Source organism: Podarcis cretensis (genome assembly GCF_951804945.1).
Source record: "Podarcis cretensis genome assembly, chromosome: 7".
In the NCBI taxonomy this organism is placed as follows: domain Eukaryota; kingdom Metazoa; phylum Chordata; class Lepidosauria; order Squamata; family Lacertidae; genus Podarcis; species Podarcis cretensis.
Window position 1 is genome coordinate 73,397,258 of NC_137176.1, and position 27,863 is coordinate 73,425,120.

General features: G+C 39.3%; 1 protein-coding gene across 1 annotated transcript; it reads right to left on the bottom strand.

The window, feature by feature from the left end:
• Positions 1–2,383: 2,383 nt before the first annotated feature.
• On the bottom strand, positions 2,384–27,863 carry EIF3E (eukaryotic translation initiation factor 3 subunit E). Its single transcript, XM_079984404.1, has 13 exons — positions 27,705–27,863; positions 21,150–21,264; positions 19,705–19,822; positions 17,396–17,438; positions 16,321–16,425; positions 13,791–13,916; positions 11,896–12,020; positions 9,759–9,885; positions 9,136–9,237; positions 8,495–8,604; positions 5,080–5,182; positions 3,523–3,657; positions 2,384–2,542 (listed from the first exon to the last, which is right to left on the bottom strand). Exons 1-13 carry the CDS (start codon positions 27,792–27,794, stop codon positions 2,504–2,506), a joined length of 1,338 nt encoding a protein of 445 aa, XP_079840530.1. The 5' UTR covers positions 27,795–27,863; the 3' UTR covers positions 2,384–2,503.

The following is a 27,863-nucleotide window of genomic DNA, read 5'->3' on the forward strand; positions in this document are numbered from 1 at the left end:
TCTACATCCTTTATTAAAATGGAATAACTCAAACCTGTTTTCTTAAATAATAAAAAAGGTCAGCATTACAGAGTGGTATTTTTAGAAATGAGCCGCTTTTTGATAGGGAAAGTATGTTGGCAGCTTCTCACAGTGTTTACAACAGCATTCCACTTTAATCTCATTTTTAAAAGGGGGAAAAAAGAATCTTTAAATTATTACACAAGAGCGCTTTTGTTGACTACAATCAAGCAGTGATGTGAAAATTACGCAATCCAAGTTGCTTTAATGCTTATTTGGCAGTTATATAATAGGCCTGGATCCAAAGAATGGACATCTGTGTGCAGGGAGAGGAGCCACAGACATGGCTAGCGCTTGTTTAGCTGCAGCAGATCACAGCCCCCCAAAAACAAGCTGCTTTTTAAGAAGTGAGAGTAACTGATCCATAGCAGTATTCTCACTCAGGTATGCATACTTTCCTTCTCTAGAAGGTAGAACCTGGAACATGGCTCACCCTTCCATCTTACAATGTGTCACCTTTTATTTTCTCTGACCTTTTAAAGAACTTTCAACTCCCAAGTGGATATTATTATTATTATTATTATTATTATTATTTAAAATCAGCTATGTGATTCCTAGTGTGCTTTCAGTGCATGTTGAGTTTCATTTCAAGAAGTGTGCATGCACACAAAAGCTTATACCCAGAACATGAAAGCTTATATCCAGAACAAACTTAGTTGGTCTCCAAGGTGCCACTGGACAATTTTTATTTGACTGTGTCAGACCAACACAGCCACCTACCTGAATCTGAAGGGCAAGGTTAACTTCTGTTACAACATGAAACCTGAAATATTCTTGTTGAGATATGGCTAACAGAATAACTAAGAAATACAAAGGCGCTAGCTGTATAGCAAGAGTGGGGAAGTTGTGGCCCTGCAGGTGCTATTGCAACTCTGCGACTCCCCACCAGCGAGGTTAGGGGTTATGAGAGCTATAAGCCAGTAACATCTGGAGGGCAACATGTTCCCTACTTCTGTTGTATAATGGATAGGCATTCCACTAATCCGCTGCCTTTCCTTATGAAGCATGGATGGCTATCCTGTGATCTTCCAGTTGCGAGGACAGCTACCATTATCTTGCTTAGCTGGCCTTGCTGGCTGGAGCCGAGGCAAGCTGGAGTCCCACAACTTTATTAATGTTTGTATTTATACCCCACCTTTCTCTCAAATTCAAGGCAGCTTACAACATCCAAAAACACCACTGCAAAATACACAGTCATAAAAACACAATAGTTCAAGAACAATGGTTAAAATACCTTAAAACGTTTAAAACCAACATTAGAGTTTGCCAGGTGGGCTACCACTGTAAAAAGAAACCACCAGCTAAGAATTAGTCTTTCACAGCTGCCATGCACTATTTTCAGAAAGCTATCCCCAAGGTATTCCCTTGGCTAGCTATCAACAATTCAAACCCCATCAGTGTGTGTGTTAAGGAATGGGAGTGCAGCTGTGCAAATCACTTTACCACAATTGAACTACCTTTGTTGTTTTGTTGCCCATATATATAGAGAGAGACAGCTTTCATTTGAGAGTTTACATTATCCTGAATAATTCAGCATCCTTTGCAAATGTGGCCACCGTACTGTTCACCTCCAACTCCACATAATTTATGAAGTTAAAAAACACACATGCCCCTAATACAGATCCTGGGGAAAGCTCATTTCTTAATACAAGTCCCACTGCACAAAAATCAGCAGCTTATGGTAGTAGTCATTATAGACTATATAGAAGAATAATTACACAGGTTGTATAGACTTGAAAGAGTAGCTAATCCCCATTCACTCTTCACACCCTTTGATTTTTATCCTGTTACCTGTGCAGTAAATAAACAAACATTGCTTATTGCCCTGATAATTTCAGTTTCCTTTTCAAGATATAACACCACGCAGTAATCTACATGTAGATTCACCTATAATGGCAACAAATGTTTCATGATAATACTTTTTCTACCTGTTGCTGTGAAACTCTTGTGACAACTGCAACACATTAGATGTTGGCCACTGGTTTTTAAAAGACAGGCTACTAGGGAACAGCAGACATCTCTGTTGAAGGGATGTCTTAAATCAAGGGTACCATTTTTATTTATTCTTGGAAAGAATAAGACTCACACCCACTGTCCAAGTATATATAAATCTAGTGCTCATACACAGCAAATTTGATTCTTTTTTAAAATAATATCGAATGGGAGCTTAGATGGTAGGGTTTTTTAGCAATTGTACTTGGAAGTTTAAGCGATTCCTTTAAACTTTAAATTAGATTTCTATAGCTTCTCATGAATTGCTAGCTTTGCTGCCTTGAACAAAAACCTTTTACAAATCCAATTATAAAGATAGACAACCAGTCAATTAAAAGTAGCCAATTTTATTCAAATCAACATGTGCTGCAAAGTCCACATAATTGCCACCTCTTCAAAACAGTACATAATTAAAGTTCTTATCAAGTTGTCTTTCTTCCCGAGAAGTGTTTCAGTAGAAGCCAGAGTCTTGAGTAGCCCAATTAGGTGCCTTTAAAAAGAAGAAGCAAATTTGAAAGTCAGGACACAAAGTGTTTGGCATTCAAAGCTAATAAAAACTAATTATTTGGAAAATATTTCTAAATCTGCTTTTAGTCAGAGTAACACACATTGCTGTGGATAACTTTAGCAGTGTATACATGAATCTACTTTCAAGAACTTTAGGGCACTAGACTTTCTTCTTTGTTGTGGTGTCCACCACGTGGAATGCTCTCCCAGAGACCAAGGGAGCAACGGCTGCATGGGGTGTTTGTTGCCAATTGAAAACACCCCTCTTCATGCAGGCTTTCCATGACGCTTAATATTATTAATGCTGCTTTCTGGGATTTGTACTGATTATTGCTTCTACTGGATTTGTTACTCTCTCTCTCACTTTTTTTTTTTTTTTACTCTGAATAATTTTGGTATTTCTTTCCATAAATGAAAAGTAGTATAGTAATCTTTTAATAAATAAATAAAATAAACCTATTCCATATTCCAACCCTAGAGACAAGCAAGTTATATTTAACCATCTCACTGTAATCCTTTATGAATTTCCATTTTGGAGATTTCTACTTAAATTAATACTGGGACACAGGTGGCGCTGTGGGTTAAAGCCTCAGTGCCTAGGACTTGCCGATCGAAAGGTCGGCGGTTCGAATCCCTGCGGTGGGGTGCACTCCCGCTGTTCGGTCCCAGCGCCTGCCAACCTAGCAGTTCGAAAGCACCTCCGGGTGCAAGTAGATAAATAGGGACCGCTTACCAGCGGGAAGGTAAACAGCGTTTCCGTGTGCGGCTCTGGCTCGCCAGAGCAGCGATGTCACGCTGGCCACATGACCCGGAAGTGTCTCCGGACAGCGCTGGCCCCTGGCCTCTTAAGTGAGATGGGCGCACAACCCCAGAGTCTGTCAAGACTGGCCCGTACGGGCAGGGGTACCTTTACCTTTACCTTACTTAAATTAATAATATACTGGCATGACAACATGGACTTACCTCAGCCCTACCGCCTAGGTTCAGTTTTTTCTCAATGTTCATAGCTAACATCTGACTCCGGAAAGACAAGCTTTTGGTCTTTTCAATCACTTGTTGATAAGGTGATACTGCATTGTTTCCCATAACGACATGACCCTACAAAAAATATAAACAAATATTGCCTCAAATGCTGAAAACAGGTTTTGTACGGGATACAAAATGTACAGGGTATTATTTGCCTTCCTTATGGAAGGAAACTTATGGGCATACACATTGATGGAGATTTTATTCCCTTCATATTTATGTCATTGATGAACAGGGTTGCCACTAACTTTCTAATACTCTTGATGTTTAGCAAATGTTACAAAATTCATCTCACCCCATTCTATACTTGGTAAGTATGCATAGGGCATATGTAAGTTTTCTAGTACTGTATTTATCCTTCAACAAATTTCTGATCTGCATCTCAACCCATCTCTAAATGTACCAATTAATTTGGGACAAGTGCTGGAAACAGGTGAACACTGGGGGGGAAAGCACCTTCCCCTGGAGATTTGGTCTAGCACCAAAGCTCTGCTTAAATGCAGGGAGTCCTAACATATGAGAATGTTTGGGGGGGGGGGAGAGTGAGACTAGGAAGATGCTGAAAGTAATTATAAAGTGCTTATCACATCCTTGATCTTCTATGCCCTCACCCAGCTTCAAATCCTTGCCCCACTACATTATAAGCAAATTCAGAGCAGGTTAACAAGCTGAAACATAATGCATCTACACAAAACAAAATAATAATAGAGGCAAATCAAATATGGCCAAAATAATCAAATCCATTAATCTGAGATTGTATCTAAAATGGCAACATCCATGCATAAGGCAGAAGTAGCAGCAGGCTTGGGGGAACTTATAGGTTGGCATAAGTCCACAAACTTCAGGAAAAGCCCTGCAAAGGTGGTGGGTGGGGCACAGCGGGAGAGAACACAAAGCAGCCCAATAAGAACTGAGCATGGTCAAGAGTTCATGAAATGCAGAGCCTGGCACCCTGAGCAGCATTTTGTTGCATGCCCCAGGTATACATCTAAAATATTCATCTAAAGCCACCCACTCCGTGCATCCTGGAGTTGTGTACTCTTGTTCCTCATTTAAAAAGTGCTAAAGGTCATTTTAGTATAAAATACTGAGCTGCAGGGCCATGGGGGAGGGGAGAAGATAGCAGGAGTCAGCAAAAAGCCCTTCAGTAAAATCCAGTTGGGCGACAACTGTATTAGGAACAACCAAAATGTCACAAAATAAGTGACCACATTTTCAAAAACATGGAACCCGTGGCCTTCCAAATAATGGAACTACCACTGCCATCATACTTGACCATTTGCCATGCTGGCAAGTACTGAAGGGAGTTGCAACAGGTTCCCCATCCCTGGGCTAAATGTTACTCAATGCAGCAGCAGCAGAGGGGGGGGGGAGCCAACAAAAATACAGAATTAGGCAGGATACTGTAGCCATGAGATCTTGCAGCTAGTAATGAGTTTTAAGAGTTCCCCTTAGTAAATCAGATTATGCCGTGCAATGCAATGGGAAACCTACCAATTTTGAATCTATCTTGGCATCAAGCCTTGCGTTCCGAATTAAATTCACAATCCATCGCTCAGCTTCTTCAGGGGTCATATTTAACTTATCTGCCAACATACTGAAGAAGAAGAAAAAATACACTTAATAAAGTTTGAAACATTAGAGAACATGCTAAATAATTGTAAATAATATGCCTGATGATTCCAGCATCTTTGCAAATTTTGCAGTGTTTTAGTCTGTTTTAAACACTGGTATTCTAACAGCTGACAGCAACAAGAGAGGGATACATAGAAAAGCGAAAACACCTTTTTGCACCACAGAATATTCTAGGTTAAAATTCATCCTAACACATATAAAGGCCCTTTAAATTTAGCATCAGGGAGACAACTGGCCGACTGTTTACAATTCATAAAGTTTGATCCACTGTGGACTCATCTGCCCATTTACACTACAAAAGAAAAACAAAACAACCGAGAGGTATTCATAGAAATAAGCTGATGTTATTGTGTGAAACACTTCACTGTCCGTCTGATTCATGTTGAGAGCAGCTAATAACACAACCCTTTAGAAATGAGTGAGATTCATAGATCATTTCATGTACACTGCTTAAAAACCATGTTACACTAGTCACAATAGTTTAAATTTATGAAGGAGAAGGCCAGTTATAATGGGCCAGAAATTAGAAGGAATTAGATTTGGTTAGGTAAGTAACTAATCATTAGGACAGCAACCCACACTATAAAAGGACTCTCTACACTACTTTTCATTTGCTAAATGTTTGCCTGCTTTTTGACAAAGTAAACCATTGCAAGGATGGGTTTCATGTTAATTCAATCAGTAATAAAGCACTGGGCAGATGGCATTTATATGTGTTGCCTCAGAACACTTGTTCCCAATATCTGAGTCAGACATAGGTTTGTAACAATATGATCGCTCTTTCAAGGAGGTCGCTTTATGTCCAATGTTTTCTCAGTTTCTTATTCTTTACAAGAGCCAGCCCAGATCTGCTGCTTTGTCAACAGACACTCTGCAGATGGCATTTCCTGTGGCTTTCTAATAAGTTTTGGGCTCTCTCCCTTTTGGTGCTTCATTTCCTTGAGAATTATAAACTTGAAAATTCCCCTAGCTGCTGGACTTCAGAAATGCTCACTGTTTTTAACCTGAAACCTGGCCAACATGCTACACTGGAACCTCTGTTTTAATCATTCCCTAATGCAATCTCTGTCTACATTCTACTGAAGTTTAGTTACTTTGCCTTCTGGCTGCCTGTGTTAAGACAACATACTTTTAAGTTATTAAATTTGCAGGATTATTCTCTCAGCTGTAGAACTTCAACTACCCAGTAATTTGTTAAAAGTGTTTCCCCCTCCTCAGGTTAAAATCCTACACATGAGACATCTTGCTTCAAACTAATGGTGGTTGTGCATTGGCCAGTGAGCTCACACAGTATCACTGAAAGGGCAGGACTGCCCTCACATCTTTCTACTTGCCCCTTCAGATGTTCAAATTTGTTGTCTGAAGAATAATATGAAAGACCATATGGAAACAGTAACTCTGAAACAAGGTTAGGCATATTTATTTATGAATTTTTATCCTGGTCCCTAATATTGAGGTTCCAAACTGAACTGCTAATCAGTTTTAATTATTTTATCTCATTTTAGAAAAATATCTCATACTCCCTCAATAGTTATTCAGAAAACAGTTTTAAATATATTGACTGAGCTATTTATTTTTAGGTGTGGGGTTGCGTGAAAATTAAGGTTTGATCTGTGTCTCTTTGGTTTGAGGTGCTGTACTGTTGTTGAAAACAAATTGTACCATCCATTGGGTTACAATGACTAATCAAGCAAGAAGACTCAGTCAAACGCACTTCCTCCCTGAACTGCATTGATTTATTCATATTTCTCCCCCAACAGTCATGTCTATATACACTTAATAGCTTCAATCACTGCTCTTGTCTGAAGCCAGGAACTTAGTGCAGAGGAACTGCACTTTTAAGTTTGATCCTAACAGGTCAGCATGATGTGGCAATTTTGAGAGAAGATCTGAAATTCACATGTCCAGCCTCTCACACACTGGCTGACTATAATGGTGAAGATGAAAGAGAGAACTTTCAGGATGTATGGTTTATGACTTCTGCAATAAAGCTCTGAAATATTTAATAGAAGGCACCACACTTAACGAGACATGGGAATCTCTGCTCTCCCTTCCTGGTCAGGGCCACTTATATGTACCTACTGACACAAACAAGCACACCATGCAAGTTAAGATGAGCAGATAGTACTTTCAAAAGTTTTGTCGGAATGATACCCTTTGGGATCATAATGGCACAGAACAAGATTTTCTTTCCATTAATTTTTCAGAACATTGAAGGCACTTAACAAGTCTCCAACATCTAAAATAATTTTTACTCACTGCTCCTGTAGGTAGCCCACGGTGATGTCAAACTTTCTGTGTTATTTTTAAAGCTATAATCAGTTGTTTCTGAAATATACTGCTTGTATATTTGATGGGTGGGCTGGTTTCTTTGCTGAATTTTAGATCTGACAGTAGTTCTTATGGTTCCCATATGTTGTTTCAGATTACATCAATGTTTAAGGCAGTTTTTCCCAACCTTTGGTCTCCAGCTGTTTTTGGAATACAACTCCCATCATCCCTAAGCTAGCAAGACCAGTGTCAGGAATGATGGGAATTGTAGTCCGAAATCAGCTGGAGACCCAACGTTGGGAAACACTGGTTTAAGGTGTCATGCAACTCTTCTTATCTAAAATGTTACAGTGGTGCCTCGCAAGATGAAAATAATCCGTTCTGCGAGTCTCTTCGTCTTGCGGTTTTTTCGTCTTGCGAAGCAACCCTATTAGCGGATTAGCGCTATTAGCGGCAAAGCGGCTATTAGCGGCTTAGAAAAAAGGGGGGGAGCGAAAAAAATCGGAAGACTCGCAAGACGTTTTCGTCTTGCGAAGCAAGCCCATAGGGAAATTTGTCTTGTGAAGCGCCTCGAAAAATGGAAAACCCTTTCATCTAGCGGGTTTTTCGTCTTGCGAGGCATTCGTCTTGCAGGACACCACTGTATTGTTGTATCTTTGTGGCATTTCTAGGATACAAACCACTGAGATTTCTTTGAAATATGAAGTAGTATACAAATTATTCAAATAAATAAAACAAGGACCTGCAACTGCACAACTTCAAGGCCCTTTATCCCTTCAGCTGCTCCCTATGGGCTAGAGGGAAGAACCCAGACCCCTGGATGAAAGCTAGTTACAGGGCGCCATCACCCCTGGTTTAGTACGATGGCTGAATGTTGCCATACTGTTAGTTCTTTTTAGCTTACAATTCAACCACTATTGAAGCAACTTCATGACATTATCCGTTAAGTACAATGTGTTACCAAACTAAGAGAGTTTTCCTACTGAGCTTTTAGTTTTCTTACTTTATGCTGATGCACTGATGGATGCGGCAGAAAGTCTCAAATATAAAGAGACGAGCATTCTCAATGAAGTCTTCCAGACATGCCACCAAGAAGAAATCATTCACAAGAACCTGCAAGAAGCCATACAGGAATTAAAAGGGTGAGAAAAACGCCAAAGCTCTGACAATCACTCAGTTACAAACGCCAAGCCCTTAAAAATATCCTGAAAGGAAAGGTAAAATTAGGACTGTGGATTCACAGTACGAAACATACATACCCTTACCTCAATTAACCCCTTGAATTCTCCCACAGACCACTGGGAGAAAGAAGTAAACATACCCTTCAAAACACTGTACTGATGAGACTGAGGAAGTTTCCAGCTCACCTAGCCCCAGACAATCTAGTGTTAGGTTGCTGAGGCTGAAGATTAGATGAGCAGGATGCTAATCATGTAGCCCCAGGTCTGAGCCATCTCAAGCTACTGTGTTACTGGTAGCGGCACATTTCCCCAATATTCCCAGCTCTCTCAAACATTAATTGGCACTTTAAACAAGAGATTATGAATACATGGAGGTTTTTGTTTTGGGGCAATATAATGAATCCGTGGCCAACATATAGGCTCTTTGTTATTAACAAGTGTAATCTTTTAACAAAACTCTTACCGATTCACATTCTCTCAGCTTTTTCTGAGCCCCATCGAAGTCGAAGTTCACATACAAACACTCTACAAACTCTGTTATTGGGTCCTTATAGGTATAGGATTCCTGCATAGTGAAGAATAGTTGTGTGAGTAACTCCAAATTATACCCCCAAACATTTGTATCAAAAATCACTTATTGCTGGAGTCCCCAACTTGGCACCAATGGGCACCACAGAACTCATTCCAAATTATTATAATAAGCTCCTTACAAGCTTTTGATGTTGCTACTAAAAACAAAGTTTCAACTTGGTAGGTGCTTCCAGGTGCTTGTTAATTGAGCATTCATCCTGATTTGTTTGCAGAGAAATTAGATCCTATTGCGTCAAATCAAGTGCTATCCCATACTTTCCAGTGGATTTTCCCATTACTTCTTGTATCATAAAAAGTCTGATCTTTTGAGGAAGCAGTTTTGTTCTGCCAGACCTCCTAATCAGTGATAATTGCACAACATGAATTTGTTGGCATGTGACTGATCCCACCCCATAATAGCAACAGTCTGGTAAGGCGCACAGCCTCTGTTCAAATACAGTCATACTTAGGAAGTAGGCATTTTATAATTAGCAGTATGAGCAAAGTATGCCTTACCTGCTGAATAACCTTGACTAAGTCTTTCAGCACTTGCCTACGTTTCCGAACATCTTTGTTTGTTATTACTGCTGTAGTCAGATATCGAAGAATATGTGGGCACATTGTCTGAATTGCATTAAGATACCTGCACAAGCAGAATGTTTTGTAGAGTGAGAAGCAGAAATTTTGAAGGAAACGAGAATATAAGAAAACTCAGGTTCTTCACCTGCCAGAAATTCATAAGAGGAAAAAGCCTTGCCTACTGGAGCTCCAGCAGTTTTTATAGTAGTAGCAGTAGTAGTAGTAGTAATTTATTACTTATACCACACCCATTTGGCCAGGTCTCCACAGCCACTCTGGGCAGTTTATGGGCCAACTCTGGGCCAACATAATTAAAAACACAATAAAACATCAAACATTAAAAACTTCCCTAAACAGCTTTTGTTTTCCTCATCCCACAAAAAACAGGAAAAAGTAAGAAGCTGCCAGTGTCTCTTACAAGATCCTGTGCTCTGGCATTTGCCCATAAATGCTGATCCTTTTGTTTATATTTTTATCCTCACTGAGAAAGGCCTGTTTTTACATTAAGGGTGGCATTCAATTTAAGTTTTACTCCCAGTAGACCCAGCAAAATTAATGGACCAACTTAGTAATGTTCATTAATTTCAATGGTCCTGCCCTGAGTAAAACTAAGTTCAATATTGTCTCCCATCAGTTAGAATCAACTGATCATAGATCAAATCAAGCTCTCGTTGTAATATTTGAACCCTGAGGCAAGTTTACCAATCTAACCATCAGCAAATAATGTTTTTGAACTCTCTATAACAAGTAAGACTATTGAGCAGGAGTATACAATTTCAAGCACACATCATAAATATTTTAAGTTTAAGCTAGACAGCAGAGTTCGTGGTAATATTTGGCTGCTTTTCAGTTTGTTGCAAATTCAGGACATTTCCTTAATGGGCATACTATGTTATTATGTTACTTAAAATTGGTTACTCTCATAAAATGTTATCAATTTCAAAGAGATTGTACTGTATGCTAAATGCTATAGGAATGTTTTTAGCTACTTTTACTTGTTGTTTTTTCATGTTTTGTTTCTGTTGCCATTCCTCCACCCTAGGCCGCACTGGAAGGAAGGCAGAATGTAAATCAAAATCATCATCTCAAACCAAATTGTGAGATGGTAAATGATAGACAAAATATACACTAAATTCCACACAAATTTAACCTCCTAAATTGTAATATGGTGTTGCACAAAATATGAATTCAATGGCATTAGGCAAAAACAGTATTCCAGTGCAAACTTAAGTGGAAACAGTTGCCATCATAATAAGAGTGCAATAAAATTATTCGGAGCAGAGGTTGTCCGAGACAGTTCAGTCTTGAGATTAATTCACGCATACTGTTTGTCTATAATGCATATAATGGCTACAACAGATGAATCATATGTCCTTGAAAAACACTAGAAGATGGCAATGAATCAGTGCATTACCTCATGCAACACTGACATCACCACCCAACTACACTGAAATGGACTGTACTCTTAAAATTCATTGTGGCAACTTTAAATGTAATACAATATCAGAGACATCATGCCAAGATGAAGTTACCTATGAAATAATGCCTCTTCCAAGTTTATGGTAGTTGCCACTAAAAGGATTGTACCTGTAATATTTATCCCTTCAGTATTTGATGCATCATAGTACAGCAGAAACCTTTAAACTTGGCACATCAAGTATCAAATTGCTAATCACATAGCTAAGTTTCTACGGTAATGTAACATGAAGCACTTTCTATTAGTACCTTTCATTTTTGTCAAGAGTTATACTTAACTTCATAAATGTAATCAAATTTCTATTCAACTCCTTAGATTTAAGAGTTTACTTCTGTTTCCTAAATGTCTGGGCTTCACATGCTTCTAGCCAGATTCTATGCATGTTTATGTAGACATACCAATTTTAAAAAGTGTAATAGTATATGGAGCTATACTGTAGCCTCAAAACCGTGGAAAGGATACAACACTACATTTCAATTCAAAGGCATAGAACAACCTTCTAAAGTATGTACGAATGTTTAACATCATCAGGGCAGAAAACTGGATTACTACATTCTTACACATCCCCTTTATTTTTGTAGGTATTTTTCAACTCACTGGGGCTGATAGAGAAAAAGATCAATTATGTTATCTCTGCCTTTAGGATGGTTGAAGAAAACGAAGAGAGACCAGTGAATGAGCCATGTTCTCTGCTGAAGAGACTGGAGAGGAGAGCTGACGGACTGAAAAAATAGAAAGGTATTTTGCTGAACAGTTTACATTTACAGTATTTTAGTTCTTTGATCCTAAGTAAACTTAAGTTTACAGGAGGGACATTCCCCCCCCCCCACAGCAAAATGCCCATTTTCCAGGATAGTCTCCACCCCTGTGAATTCAGAGGTAGCAGTGGCTACAGGGGGTGGAAGGGACAGAAAACTCTCATGTAATTTTTAGTATTATTATTATTATTAATAATAATTATTATTATAATAATAATAATAATAATAATAATATTATAATAATTATTATTATTATTAATAATAATAATAATAATTATTATTATTAATAATAATTTATTTAATAATAATTTATTTGTACCCCGCCCATCTGGCTGGGTCTCCCCAGCCACTCTGGGTGGCTTCCAACAAAATATTAAAAATACAATAAACATCAAACATTAAAAACTTCACAGTTATCCAGGCATAATGGTTTTTAATTTCTCCCTTCTAGCCCATTTTAACCCAAGATTTCTGAACAATCTGAATTTGACTCAATGGGTGTGCCAAAAGAAACTAGCCATATAAATTGCCACTTAGCTCTGGTGAGCAGTACATTGGTTATAAATTGTGTTGGGCTGCCCTGGGAGAGATAAAGCAACTAACTGATGATGATGATAGTTGAGTGGCAAAACTCATCAGTTATTTCCCCCACTGCTACAGCACTGAGCCCAATTTCCTGGCTTTGGAAAGGCAGAAAGCCAATTCTATGTATTCTGGCCTCCAATTGTTAGTAGGCTAGACAACAGAGTCCCAAGTACAGGTCCTGCATGACTATCCATGAGCCACAATACCAACCAGGAAAAATCATTCAACATAGTGCCCAGCCAGTACCGTAACTCTGCATACTACTGCCTCCTCTGCCTGCAAGCAATAGCAAGGAGTTGCTGCAAAACTGCAGAGGCACAGCTCACGATGCCACCCCAGGAGAGCTGGGACCCACTCCCTCTGCCATCACAACAGCTTCCTGACATTACACAGTTGACAAAAGTCAGAGGCAGCATGAGTTCTGAAATGCTATAGTGGAACGGTAAAGTTAAGCAACATGTTTTGCATGCAAAAGATCCCAGATTCAATCCTTAACGTCTTCAGGTCAGCCTGGTAAAGGTGCCTGTCTAATACCCTTCAGAGCCTCTACCACTTACAAGTAGGCAACCTTTAGTTCTAGTAACCCATGGTAATACAGTGGTACCTCGGGTTACATACGCTTCAGGTTACAGACTCCTCTAATCCAGAAATAGTACCTCAGGTTAAGAACTTTGCTTCAGGATGAGAACAGAAATCATGCTCCAGTGGCACGGTGGCAGCAGGAGGCCCCATTAGCTAAAGTGGTGCTTCAGGTTAAGAACAGTTTCAGGTTAAGAACGGACCTCCGGAACGAATTAAGTACTTAACCCGAGGTACCACTGTATGAGAACAGAAATATTCCCTAAAAAACACTCTTTCTACACAGATTTTAAACTTTTATTATATCTTGCCACTTGCTACTCCCCTTCTGAAAGCCAGATTCCCATTTCCTTTAAGCAATAGGGAATCATCAACAAATCAGTTGATTTAGCTGACTTCCCAGGCACACCATGAAAAAGTTGCCTAAAAAGAAAGACTCCAAGAGCACTGCTAACCATAACTATTTTGAGCAAAATGTGAAGTGATATTAAATATTTGCCAACATCCACCAGCTGCAATTCCTCTTCCCACACCAGCTATCTGTCAATATGTAAATAAAAATAAACTCACATTATTGTCAATTGTCTCTTTCAATCTTGTAAGGTCCTCCATGGCAGCATCCCAGTTCTGCATCAGAATTTCAGATGCCAGCTTTCCCCAGAGTGAACTCAAAGCATTTCTATCTGTTGATGGAACCTGTTTTAAATAAGTGAATCCAATTACAATAACCACAATAATTTAATACTTCTCTAGGTCAAACATTTTGATTAGAGACTTGCTGGCACCAGTAGAGAGAGAATATGCCACTGACATGCTTGTTCCACAATTTTGGGAGAATGAGCTGTGTTTCATTTAGCAAATCAGTTTTGATTTTCTAGGAAACAATCAGCAGCACTAGGCATTTCCAAGGAGATTCAGCTGGAGATTTTAAAAACCAGGAAAGCCTGGAGAATTGGCAGCCACAGCTTCTGCACAGAACTTTCAATACAAGCAATAAGGATTCCTTTGTCAACAATACTTCAGTGTAGTTTGGGGTTTCACGCACTAATTTAAAAGGGTTTAAAGCTTAACTAATAAAACCACCAGCTCTACAGAAAACCTCTGCTAATCAGAATGAGGAAAATCTATAGCAGACTACTATAGAGTAATGGCTTGTACAGACTGCTTAACAGGGATGGCTATGGGGATGTCATGACCCTTTCTGTAATTTCAGCTTAAGATAACATTATATAATAGAGAACTCGTAGAATTACAATATGCACCCTTACAGCTGAGCATGGGTTGTTGCAACACATTTATTCTTTCTTACTATTTATAAGACACCCTGTAACACAAGTCCACATTTGTGGCAAAAGAAAAAAATACTGTACTGAATTTCAAGTTAGGGTCAACCAGCTTTAGCTGACACAGGGCCAAACTGCAAGTCATTCAGAGAACAACACTCTAGCCTCAAATTCATTACAGTGGTACTTTCATAGCATGTGTTTCTCAAAAATCTCACTTATCAACAAATTTCTTCTCAAAGACAAGTAAACTAGCTTCTTTCAAAACATTAACAGTTGCATATTTAACCGTTATTTTAAAATCTACAGAATATAACTGAAATTCTGAAAGACTGAAGAGAAAATACCTAAGAAATTCTCATTTAAAAAAGAAAGAAAAGTTGGATCAAGCACTGCACATTGCCAGGTCTCCAGAAACTGGATTTCCTCTGCCCTTGAAGTTTCTGAAATTTGAGTATCAACTACTGCCTCATCAGCTAGTTGTCGCTGTGCCTTGAATGCTACCTCATTATCATTATACTTCCATCCCAGTAACAAGCTTTGTCATTTAACTGAAAGCTGTGCTCAGAAAGATCACAAAGACTAAATTTGTTGGGGATATCAAATAATGTCATTCATACACACTCCAAAACCCTCAAATAATATTAGAACCATACGTATTTTCATCCCCGCTAGCTGAGGGTACGGAAAGATGATGACATTACTTTGCTCAAGTTTGGGGCACAAGGTCATACATGCCATTTTTTACTCAGCTCTGCACAACTTCAGTTGGCACTGCATAGTAACCTATTTTCAGGTAAGGCTATATTAGAGTAGACTAGCTTCAATATGTCAGTCTACCCAACCATTAATTTCCATTTCTAAACAGAATAAAACATTCATTCAACCAGCCACAAAAAGTTCACGGCCCTATATTTTCTCTTACTTTATCACCACACAAAATGACACGAATAATCAACTCTTCATGTTGTTCTAAGTTGCTGCATTTGTTAACTATTGGTATAAGCCCTTTCCAAAATACAAGACTACTACTCAAAGTCTTTCATGATATTAAAAGGAAAGACTGACAAAATTCTCAAAAGCAACCACTAAATTCAGCATTACCAGCTAATTCCTGCACTTTAGTTGTGCCTCAGTACTTTTCTGTTTCTGTAATTAATTTAGAAATTAAATGTTCTGCTATGTATTTTATGTTTTTATTTATTTTCCTACATTTAAGCCCTGTTGCCAGCCCAAATGATACCTCAAAGCAGCTTATACAATACATACAGCAATAAAATCACAATGAAATAAAACAGTATTAAAACAGTGAAGCAATAAGCTACAGTCATAAAAAATAAATCATCCCCATCTGCATACATATTCATCAAGTACAATAGGTAAAATGAGAATCTGCAACAGTTTTGTGGCTAGATCTCACTGGCTGGACTGGTGTAGTATTTGAAAGCCAAGTCAGCACCTAACTTTTCATTTTGCAGTTACAAAGAGAGGACTCAAGTGAGGTAAAGACTAAGTTGATTGCAGCAGTGCCATTCTAAGAAACAGTTTTGTTTCTCTTTAGGCAGGAAGACTGTTTGAATACAGCTGAGTTGAAAGAATAAGATTTCCAACTTGCTCTCAAAAATCACACACAAGGAACAGTGATTTTGCCAATAATTTAGAGGTTTTGCTAGAAAGTCTCTACCCTGAAAGGAGGAATTTATATTCATATTAGCAGTCTCAAAATTAAAAGCAAACTCATATGGATGTCCAATATGGGGCCCACAAACTTTTTAAAAGTATAATCTTAAATTATTTATATACAGAAAAAAACTTACCAATACTCTAAAGAAGTACAGGTATTCTGCTGCTCCTGAATAGTTGCCACATTCATACTGAAATTTTGCATACCTGTAAAGTGTATCTAGATACTCTTGCCTAAACTGCAAGACAAACAGAACAAATATCAAAAATGTTTCAAGAAATTGCTTTGGAGGGAGTTCAGTCTTGCCTAAATATGCAGCGAAATAATGTAGAGGCAAAGTTCTGAGGGCACAAAATTATTGATGGTGGGGGCTCATGAATTCTCCCCAAGTGCAAAGCCACCGTAGCAGGGAGCATGGTGGAATAGAACCTATTTCTCAAATATACCAGGTTTGTTTTTGTTTAACTTGCAGGAAGTCTGTTACATTGCAGAAACATTCAAAAAGTTATACTTCAACCACAACAATGAAGTCCTCATTCTGTGCATGCTTAGACAATGCTGAAATGGACACAATCTAATTAAAACTTGACTTTGTGAAAAGGTAGAATGAGATTTAATCAGACTTGTCATTAGTAATGTCAGCCAGCACTGACAACCAGAAACTGTTCCCAGGTGACTAGATTGTGACTCAGAGGCCTCAATTTCCCCTTTTAAAAATTCACTTGACATGCCCAGTTCAGTGCTGACTGAATTCTCATCACTTATCTAGCCAGTAGATGTCAAAGCCTTTAGTTGTATTTGCCAGACGGCTTTCCAGCTTGCATGCCTTTTGAACCAATCAAAACACAGGGTTGTATCTAACTAAGTCATACTCAGAGTAACTCCTTTGATTTCAATACCCAAATAGAATGGTTAACTTATGGCCAATGGAATTACTCTGCTCCCACTAAACAGCTCACACTGTGAGACTAAGCATTAAAATAGCTGCTCACCATAAGTTTAGAACCATTGCATAAAAGAGGTATATGATTTTAATATTTATCTGTGCTTTTATAACCCGCCCTGGGACCACTCAGTATAGAAGGCAGGCTACAAATACATACATCACAGAAGGACACAATCAATCACATGACCAGTTTTCACATCTGAAGTCCATTTATTTTGCATCATGCATACTTAATTTTACAGATTTAATAATTGATACCTACACCATGTTTGTCAGCTAAGTAGTCAAATAGCATCCGACCATCCCTGTAATAAAGAAGAGTTCACTGTAGTGCTATAAATCACACAAAAACATTACGGAGATAAACATTTCTGTTCACCGAAAGCAAATTCGTTTTTCTACATTTCATATATGAACAAGTGAATTAGTTTTCACTCAAGGCCAACTCCCACATTGCTGCAGCATGCATTTTTGCATGCCACCGGCTGGGTATTATTTAACTTTCAATAATATGGGCACAAGGTCCAATAACCCTCCTCTTCTTTTATGGAGAGTGTAAGGGCAATATCTCTCTGCCTTTGACAGCACCCTATTATGTCCCATCACTTGTAATCCTTTTTCCTCTGCAGTAGAAATCAGCACCTGTCACCTCTTAACCAAATACAGCCTTTTAGGGGATGGTACCTAGCTCTGAAATCCCCAAACCAGATGCTTTAAAAAAGGGTATGGAAATAATGGCAGATGCAGCAGTGGCACTTTCTATCCGGTTACCTCACAGACATGGAATATAGACATCACCATTATCATATGTACCCCGCCCATCTGATTGGGTTGCCCCAGATGGGTTGCTTTTAACATAATATACAAAACAACAGAACGTAATAATAGTTAATCATTTTTCTTTTCACTGAGTACGACCTCCATTTTGGCTTTTAAAAGGTAGAGGGGGACTTAAAGCACAATCCCAATGATATCTACAAAGTAATAAGTCCAACTGAATTTGATTAAGCTTACTCCCACATAAACAGGATTAAGGCTACACCCTTAGCAAGTAGAGGTACATCGATGGAAGATTGGAAAAAATGATGGAAGACTGAAATAAAAGTTACTGCATGTGTGGCAATTAAAGAAAATGATGTGAAAATGATGTATAGATGGTACCTAACTCCAGTAAGATTAGCAAAAATGTATAAAAATAGAGAAAGTGTTGGAAATGTAAATCAACAAAAGGGACAATTTTTTTTATGTGGTGGGATTGCAAAATTGTTAAGAAGTACTTGGAAATGATTTATAATGATTTGAAGATGTTCAAAATAACATTTGTTAAAAAACCAGAAGCTTTCCTACTAGGTATTTACAGGAGTGGATATGACAAGACCGCAAAAAGACTTAGTCATACCTCATGTTACGTCCGCTTCATGTTACGTCCTGCAGCGACCCGGAAGTACCGGAAAGGGTTACTTCTGGGTTTCGCTGCTCACACATGAACAGAAGCGTAAAATGACGTCATGTGCATGCACAGAGGCGGCAAATCGGATGTTGCAAAAGGGCCTCCAGAACGGATCCCATTCGCAACCAGAGGTACCACTATATTATTGCACAACACTGGAAAGAAGTAGGTGTCCCAGCTAAAGAAGACTGGCAAGTGAAGTTAATGGAATATGCTGAAATGGCAAAACTGACTTTGAAATTAAGAGAAAGAGATGAAAAGGAATTGAAAGAAGATTGGGAGGACTTTATTGCATATATACAGAAGCAATGTACACAGGTTAATACGTTAGCAGGATTTTAAAAAGACTTGTAAAGACATTATGCCTGGGCAATAAGTAATTTTAATGATTTTATCATTTAAAATGGAAATGTGGTATGATGATAAACAATGGAACCAGGGAAGGAAATGGGGGAAGTCAACTCTACGTTTTTCTATGTTTGAATATGCATTGTTGCTTTTATTTTTTGTTGTTTTTTGGAAAATTAATAAAAAAATATTTTTTTAAAAAAGTAAAGGTACATCTTAGATCCTAAGGCAATGGGATACGATTGTCAAAATATCTGAGTTGCCCTGTGCAACCTTTCCCAAATGTTTCTGGCTGCAATTCTGAAGAGCCCCAGCTAACATAGCTGTGGTGGGCCTGATGAGAACTAGAGTCCAAAACATGTGGAGAGCACCAGATTGCTCTAGTCTAGAGAATGATACATGATTAGCTAAATGGAGGTTAAAGACTCATTTTCCCATGTGGAATACATGCCAATCTCTCTCATCTGAAAGAACTTTCAAGTTAAGAATTTCAAGCATGTTTGAATTAGGTTTCACAAATTAAAATCAACAGAACATCAGCTGCACATAGGCAGAACTATTTCCATTTCTAATCTAGACAATAAGCCATCCTAGTGACAAGCCTATGTACACTTACATGGTATTTACAACTGGGAGACTTACTTCTGAGTAGGCATGCATAGGATTGCACTGAGGCTCACGCAATTAGAAGAGCAAACTTGAAAAATTATCCAATTACACTCAAGTAGCAATTCTGCAAACTTTTGCAGGAATGCAACATTCAAGAGCATTACCTAGTAGATTGCATTTGCCGTGTAGTTTCTGGGTCTTCAAACATTTTGACAATAGGTTCAGTTTCTGCCTGAAGCTGTTTTAGCTGTGCAACAACGGTGGTTCTCTTTTCACGCAAAGCTGGTGAGAAAAACAGAAAAACTAAGTTAAGTCATCTATACAAAAAGTTCTGTCAGCAATAGTCAATCAAGCAAGATAATACTGTGTACCCTAGAATTCTCAAATTTTATTCACGTAGGTCCTAATCAGTTAGACACAATTGATTATTAGCTCAATAAAATCATTTGTTTAAATGTATCTTGCTACAACTGATTGTATCTCAGCAGAGTAGCCCACAAGATTCAAGAAAGAGATCTAAACACCCATTCTGAACGCAATGAGGAAAAGTGAAGTTTTCAAATGGGCTCAGACAAAACAAGCAACAGCCTGAATAAATCAGAAGTACTACTTGCTTACCAAACTTTTAGAATATTTATGGTGGCCAATTTTTTTGAAGGGGGGAAAAACCTTGAATAAAGCAGTTTAGATGTTTGAACACTTGACTCCAGCTCCACAATACTAATAAATGTTTTAGGCCATAAACATTTTATTGAAGAGTTTGGATATAAACTCAATCTGTGCACTGAGAAAATGAATGTGAACAGATTTAAGTGGGAACATTTTAGACCAGAAAAAGTGTGACAAAATCCCTCAGTGACAGATAGATCCAGGCAAATTCAAGAGACGTTTTCCAGGGAGCCCCAATATTCCACCAATGTGCATCAAGTCTCACCTCCTATCCCACTGCATAAAGAAGAATGACTTGCCTGATAAGGAAGGCTCCAATATAGATGAGCTATACCCTGTTTTAGGGAAATCTTGTCATTAAAAGAAATATGGAAGTAGAGAAGAGCCATCTGGTTAACACCAATTCTTTGTAATATTTACATAATTCTAACTGAAGGCATGTCAACTTTGACAAGTGGGGAAAGGAGTGGGACTTTCTTCTAGTCCTTTCTCATTCCCTACTCTTCTTATTCTCTCCACCCTTCCATTCATCACTGAGGTCACTGCCTCTACCACAGCAAGAGATAGGCCAGAACTGTTTTTTCAATGTGGCCCTTCCCCGCGCCCCCAAAGCAGACATAAGACTCTAGGCCTTGAGGACAGACAAATGCCATCTCCCTTCGTCTTTTGTCTTAGAATCTGTGTTGGGATGGGAGGAGGCATGCAAACCAGTTCCTACAGTGGGACTCAGAAGCCAAAAACATTAAAATATATGAATAGAACTGGAAAAGAACTTTGATAGAACAAAATGACATTATTTTTTAAAGAAACAATTTGGATTTAGTCAACATTAAAGATCAGTATATGATAGTAACTTAAAGTCGTGGGCTTTATTATTTTTAAGGCACGAGGGCTAACTGTAGATCCTGTCACAGTTTTATTTGTAAGTAGATAAGCTTACCATGAGGAATATCATCAGAATAAAGGTTTTTGTAGACATCCATAGCAAAGTCCACCATATTGGTGTCACTAAGGAGATCCAGTTTTCCTTGAAGTAGTTCCTTTTCATTGTATATCTGAAGAAATAAAATAGTAATGGTTTTAAATGAGATCATGCTCCAATGTTATTGGCTTATAGATTATATGGTATATATATTTCCAATCCTAAACAGAACTATCAAACTGACTGAACAAGGGTATTTGAGGTCCAACAGACACCATCTGCCCTGTGGGGAGGAAGTAGAGCCTGAGGGAGGGAGGTGAAGACAACATTAGACCTTTATCCAGCCAGAATGTGCCCTCCTCACCTGGCAAATTTTACATGTTAAATCATTTGAGTCCTTTAAAATTCTAAACTGCCTTGGGTGCCTTGGCAGAAAGATGATATATTAATGTAATGAATAAATTATTTGCTTCAAGTACCCCAAGAAAGGTTTTATCCAAAACTCATGAGTTTTTCAAGAATGATTTCTTCTACTATTTTTCCATTCAACAGACATTCTTGAAATGCCAACTAAATACTTTTAGAATGTATTGATTCTAATAATAACAGGAGTCAGTTTATTCAAAACAAGGCAGGCACAAGTGCATCAACAGAGTTATATTTTACTGGAACAACTTGTATTTGACAAATAACTTGCAGGTATTCAAGCTAAACTAAATATAAGTACACCCTTTCTCCAAGTCAGTCAAATAAAGGACACTATTATCCAAATGTCCTTATACAGCTCTGTTCCAAATGCCTTGATACAACTCTTCTACCTTTGCATTTCATCAGCACATAGACAAACCAATATTTAAAAGTACTTGATGTCATCTACTGTTCACATGGGAACATAGAAAAGTTTTTCATTCCAACTACAATCGTCATCAGAATCGTCTTCTCCGAACTGAAGGCTCAGAATGAGATCAGTCTTAAATTTTGTATTAAGCTGGTATATTGATTAAAGTTGCAGGAATGTAAAATTTTAATAATGGGGCAGGGAACCTTTGACCACTTTACTGATTTCATCTGGCTACAATCTGTTTTTCATCCTTGACATCAGTGTGGGGCATTAAAGTATTCAAAGCATTTCAGAGATTTTGTCTTGCTATAATCCTTACTTAACCCCTGCAAGATAGGTTTGTAATACAGTGGAACCTCGGATTGTGAATGTGATCCATGCAGGAGGCACGTTCACAACCCACAGCGCCGCGTCCGCGATTCAATGCATCTGCGCAAAGTGCAATTTAGTGCTTCTGCGCATGTGCTGAAACCCAGAAGTAACCCGTTCCAGTACTTCTGGGTTTCGGCGCGTCCATAACCCAAAAACACGCAACCCGCAGCGATCGCAACCCGAGGTATTACTGTACTAGTCATATATGGCAGAATGTTGGGGGGTGAGGGGTCCTAGGACTGAAAGAAGGTCTCAAGGTGGATACAAAAATCAATGTTTTTTTAAAATAAAAATAACTTTTTATTTAAATCGGATTTTTAAATTTAAATCGATTTTTTTAAAATTTAAATTATTTTTAAAATAAAATGCTTTTGGAGGAAAAATCTTTCTAAAGATAGTTTTCTATTAAGTTACATTATAGTCCAAAGGCTATTCATCAGGAAATAAGGATTTGTTTTAAGTTTTTCATATGTGCTAAAACTCAGTCTAATTTTTTTTTAACCGTTTAACCACATCAATTAACAAACATGGATACATATGCTATGTTATTGTTTTAGTTAAATTGCATAAGTTGTTATTAAGCAAATGATTATTTTTCTCCTTCCAATAAAGTATAGCAGAAAAGTTGTCCAAATATAGTTAACTTATTAAACCTCACAATAATTTCATAATTATCTGTCTTTGTATTTCTAATAGTATAACCAAATTAGTAATTTTTGATATAACTGTAAAAACTACTCTGAAAATTTATTATTCCAAAAATGAAACCTTCACCTGGTTGTAAATACTAAGATTATACCAGGAAAAATGATTTAAATCATTTTTTTACAGAAAGACTCAAGTCCACCCTGGAAGGTCTCCAAATGAGTTTAGAGCAAAGGCAAAAATCAAACTGGAAACTTATATGTTTCCTAACTAACATGCCACAGCAGATCTTGTGGGCTGCGTCAAGTATTGTGGTATTTCATAAGGAAATGCTAGTCCAGTTCCATTCGAGGAGCACTCAGGCAAACTATTGATGGGAAACACAGCAGGGCATAATGCACTTCATTAGTTTCAGAGTACTTTCCAAATCATGGAAAGTAAAGCTAGCACTTTACATATATATAGCCTTTCAAGCATACAAAAGCACTTCATGTACACTAACTGGTTGTAATCCTTGCAATAACCAAGTACGACAAATTATTTATACTTCTTACACACCACCATTCCTCCTAGTCACAGGTGGCTAACAGTTCATAAAATGATACATAGATACAGAAGCCTAAAATGAAATTACAACTAATACATACAAATTTAAAAAAACAGCAGCAGCAAACAATGTACTCTCTCAGCAACAGTGTGCAATTAAGTAACAAATGCCAGGCAAAATAAGGTTTTAAGGTGGCACCTAAATGCCATTTATTCAGGGGACAATATTATGTCCATCAGAAGGAAGTTCCATAAACAAGGAACTGTCACAGAGAAGGGACTGGCTTGTGCCACCACCCCAGAATTCTCACTCATCAGCAGCAACATCAATTCTGCAGAGCTTAACAAACAGGTCGGGCCATATTCAGAGGGGCACCTCGTCAACTATTTGGATTCTAGGTTGTATTTGGTGTTACACACCAGTACAAATACTTTGGATTGGGCTTGGGGCCTAACATATAGTCTGTACAAAGTTCTCAGAAAAGGAGTGATATGTTTTGCCCTCACTGTCCAAGACAGCAAACTAGTGGCAGCAGTTTCCACACTTTCTTCAAGGGCAGCCCCCTGTGGAGGGTGCTGCAAAAATCCAGGCTATTTTAGTTCAGGAATGGTCATAGCTGACAAACCAACCAAATACAGGCTTAAACATTTCTTGACACTGAGGCCACCTTGGCCTCCAAAAATATCTTCAAATCAAGGGGTACTCTCAAGTTATACACATACTCCTTCACAATGAGTGCTACTCCATCCAGAACAGACCATCTCCCTAATTTCTAGACCAGGGAACCACTAACTGCAGTACCACCATCCTATTAGGGTTGTCTGTTTACTGGCTTTCATCCAGCCCATCACTGCCTCCAGATATTGGTCCAGCACATGTGCAACCTCTTCTCATTCAGATAAAATGAAGAGAAGCTTCAGGTGCCATCTGCATATTGAAGACACTGCACTCCATATCTCTGAATGACTCCTCCCTGCTGTTTAAACAACATGTGAGACAAGATGAATCCCTACAGGAACTCATATAAATGCCATAGGGTCAAGAAGCACTGGAACCACTGCAACACAGTGTCTCTCCAAGAAAACACTATGGTCAATGGTATCAAACACTCCTGAGAGGATGGGCAGAATCAACAGGGAAACACTGCCCTCTCTCCCAAGAAGGGTAATGAATCAGGCTTTTTCAATGTTCTACCAGGCTTGAAGCCCAAATGAAGTGAGTCTAGATAATCTGCTTCCTCCAGACACATCTGCTAGCCACCAGAGTGATCACACTTCTCAATCACCCTGCCCAAAAAACATCTGCAACTAGACAGCAGTTATCTAAACCATCAGGGTCCAGGTCCTCATTTTATTATTCCCCCATATTCCAGATGGGGGTTTGAGAGAAAGTTTGAGAGACAGTTAAAAATAAACTATGGTTTAGCAAGGAGCAGCATGCTGCCGCACCCTGCTAGAAAGTGCACACCACACTCCTTCCTCCCTTCTGCTATTGCTGAGTTAGGAACAAAACAAACCTGAGACTAGTTTCCTGTTGCCTAGAAAGGAAGAAACTATGAATACTGGTTCACATGCAACAGGAAGTCAGTTTTTGGTTTGTCTTCTCCCTGGCACAGCAAGGTCAGGAATTGGGGCTTCCAAGCATGTTGTTCTCACGTTAAACCATAGTTTATTTTTAACTATGGTTTAATGTGACATCCCTAAGAGGAGTTCATGACAGGAGATTTGAACCAATGAGTTTGATTTGTAGCCCCAGCCTCTTATTTATTTTATTTAACAAAATGTATATACTACCTCATCAACAAACCTCTAAGTGGTTTACAAAAATGATATAAAACACCAATAAAATGAAACTTTAAAAACAAGTAAACACAGACTATAAATCCAGTTACAGATAGGTAGCCGTGTTGGTCTGCCATAGTCAAAACAAAATAAAAAAATTCCTTCCAGTAGCACCTTAAAGACCAACTAAGTTAGTTCTTGGTATGAGCTTTCATGTGCATGCACACTTCTTCAGATATCGGACAGACTATAAAAATATAGATAATTAGCCTCAACTAAAGAAAAAAGTCTTTATCCAAGTTTTTGAAAACAATACCTCAAAGCCATCTGCCTAATATTAATAGACAAGAAGAACCAGAAGGAAGATGGCGCCACATTACAGGATTGATTCCATGCAAGGATAGAATGAATGTTATGGGGCACTTATAAAAAAATGTCAGATCAAAGCAGTTGGATAATGTGATCTTTCAAGCCAACTGACTCCAAGCTGTGAAGGACTTTGTGTACAAACACTTTGAATTTGCTCTGATAACTCAGAAAAGAGCATAATATGCTGAAAGACAATCACTCCCGTCAACAATCATGCAGCAGCCTTCAGTACTATCTACAGTTTCTTGATCAAGCACAAGTCCCACATAAGTGTTTTGCAGTAATCTTGACCAACGCCTGGCCTACTGTACTCAGACTATCCCAGTCCAAATCAGTACATCTGTTGTGCTAGACAAAGCTGATAAAAGGCACTCCTAGCTACCCAAGCTACCTGGGCTTCCAGTGACTGGAACTAGAAGCACCCCCACACTGTACACCTGCTCCTTTCAGGGGGAAGGCAACAGGGCATGCAATTGACCAATTTCTCTTGACACAGGAACCGCTCGCTCACAGCACCTGCTACAGGGATTCAAACTCCATATACAGTGGTACCTCGGGTTAAGTACTTAATTCATTCCGGAGGTCCGTTCTTAACCTGAAGCACCACTTTAGCTAATGGGGCCTCCTGCTGCTGCCGCCGCACCGCCACAGCACAATTTCTGTTCTCATCCTGAAGCAAAGTTCTTAACCCGAGGTACTGGGTTAGCGGAGTCTGTAACCTGAAGCGTATGTAACCCGAGGTACCACTGTATTTTTCTCTCTCCCCATCACCTGTCCACACAGCCTTTCCTGATTCAGATGTTATGAAAATAAAAAGTTGTGTAATATCAGCATATTGAAGGCATCTTGCCCCAAATGCCCCGCTCCCACCAGCTTCATATAGATATTAAATATTACTGAGAATACAACGTACCAGGGAACTAAGAATCACACTCCCAACAATACTTTGGGGGCAGAACCACTGCAAGCAGAACCCCTTGTTCCCAATACCACAGTCCGAGAGGACTGATGATACCAAAAGCTACAGGGAAATCAAAAAGGCAAAAGGACTTCCCCTGCCTCACTCTTAGTTAAAGTTAATCCTTCTGGACAACCAAGGCAAGCATGGTCCCACAGTCTGATCTGAACCAAGACTGCAATGTGGCTAATGATCCAAGTCATCCAAAATGCCATGACCTTCTCCACTCACTGCCCCTGGAAAGGAGATAATTGTGACTGGACTCTCATCCACATTAATAAATGTGTTCATCTTTAAGGCATCAGGTACCTTGCTTAATTTAAGTAGAATGGGAATCTGGGAGGAAGTGACTTCTACAGTGTATATGTTTGTGTGCGAGCGCCTGTCTGTCTGTCTTGTCATACACGGGGGGGGGGGGGATCTGTGATGTGCGCATGCCCTTGCTTAGGAGCTTCACCCCAGCATTCAATCTCTCTTCGTAAGGCAGCCTAGTGCACACGATGGATCGTAGCTGTCAACTTTCCCCCTTTTTAAGGGAAATTCCCTTATTCTGAATAGGATTCCTCGCAAGAAAAAGGAAAAGTTGACAGCTATGCGCCCCAATTTTCAAGCACATTTGGCATGGCCTTCATAGGCGCGCTTCCACAGAAGTCGCATGTATTCAAGGGGCACGTGAAGCAGAAAAGGCTTCGATGCCAAAACGGAAGCGCGGTTGGGTTTGGGTTAGGATGAGAGAGAAGGGCCGTGCACTCTGCACGTGCACAGAGAGCCCTTCTTGTTCTATGGCCAAGCCTGCGGGTCCTTCCCTTCCTTCAGCCAAAGGGCTTTTATTTTATTTGTTTTATTTTAACCCCGCCCTTCCTTGCTCAGCGCCCTTCCGCCGAAGAAGCTGTTCTGACCGGGCGAGGCGCGGAAACCCGACCAGCGCGGAGAGGCCTCCTGGGCCTGGGCCTCGGCCTGGCCTGAGGCGGGGAAAGGGAAGCGAGGGGGGCTCCCGGAGACGCTGCCCGGCTCACCCCCTCACGGGCCCCAGTATCCCCGCGACTCGAAGGAAGCTCACCTCTTTGACGGAGAGGAACTCGAGGAGCGGGAACACCAAGTGCCGGTCCAAGAAGTGCGCGATGCGCGTCGTCAAGTCGTACTCCGCCATCTTGGGCTCCAGGCCGCGAGGGAAAGGCGGGGCTTAGGAGCGCGGCGTCAGGCACGCCGCGGGTTAAGT

Coding starts and splice junctions, on each gene's coding strand:
- EIF3E (XM_079984404.1), bottom strand. CDS start 27,794: ATGGCGGAGTACGACTTGACGACGCGCATCGCGCACTTCTTGGACCGG. Junction 13,917..16,320: donor TGTACTTCTTTAGAGTATTG/GTAAGTTTTTTT, acceptor TATTTAAAACAG/GTTCCATCAACAGATAGAAA. Junction 2,543..3,522: donor ACCTAGGCGGTAGGGCTGAG/GTAAGTCCATGT, acceptor TTCTTTTTAAAG/GCACCTAATTGGGCTACTCA.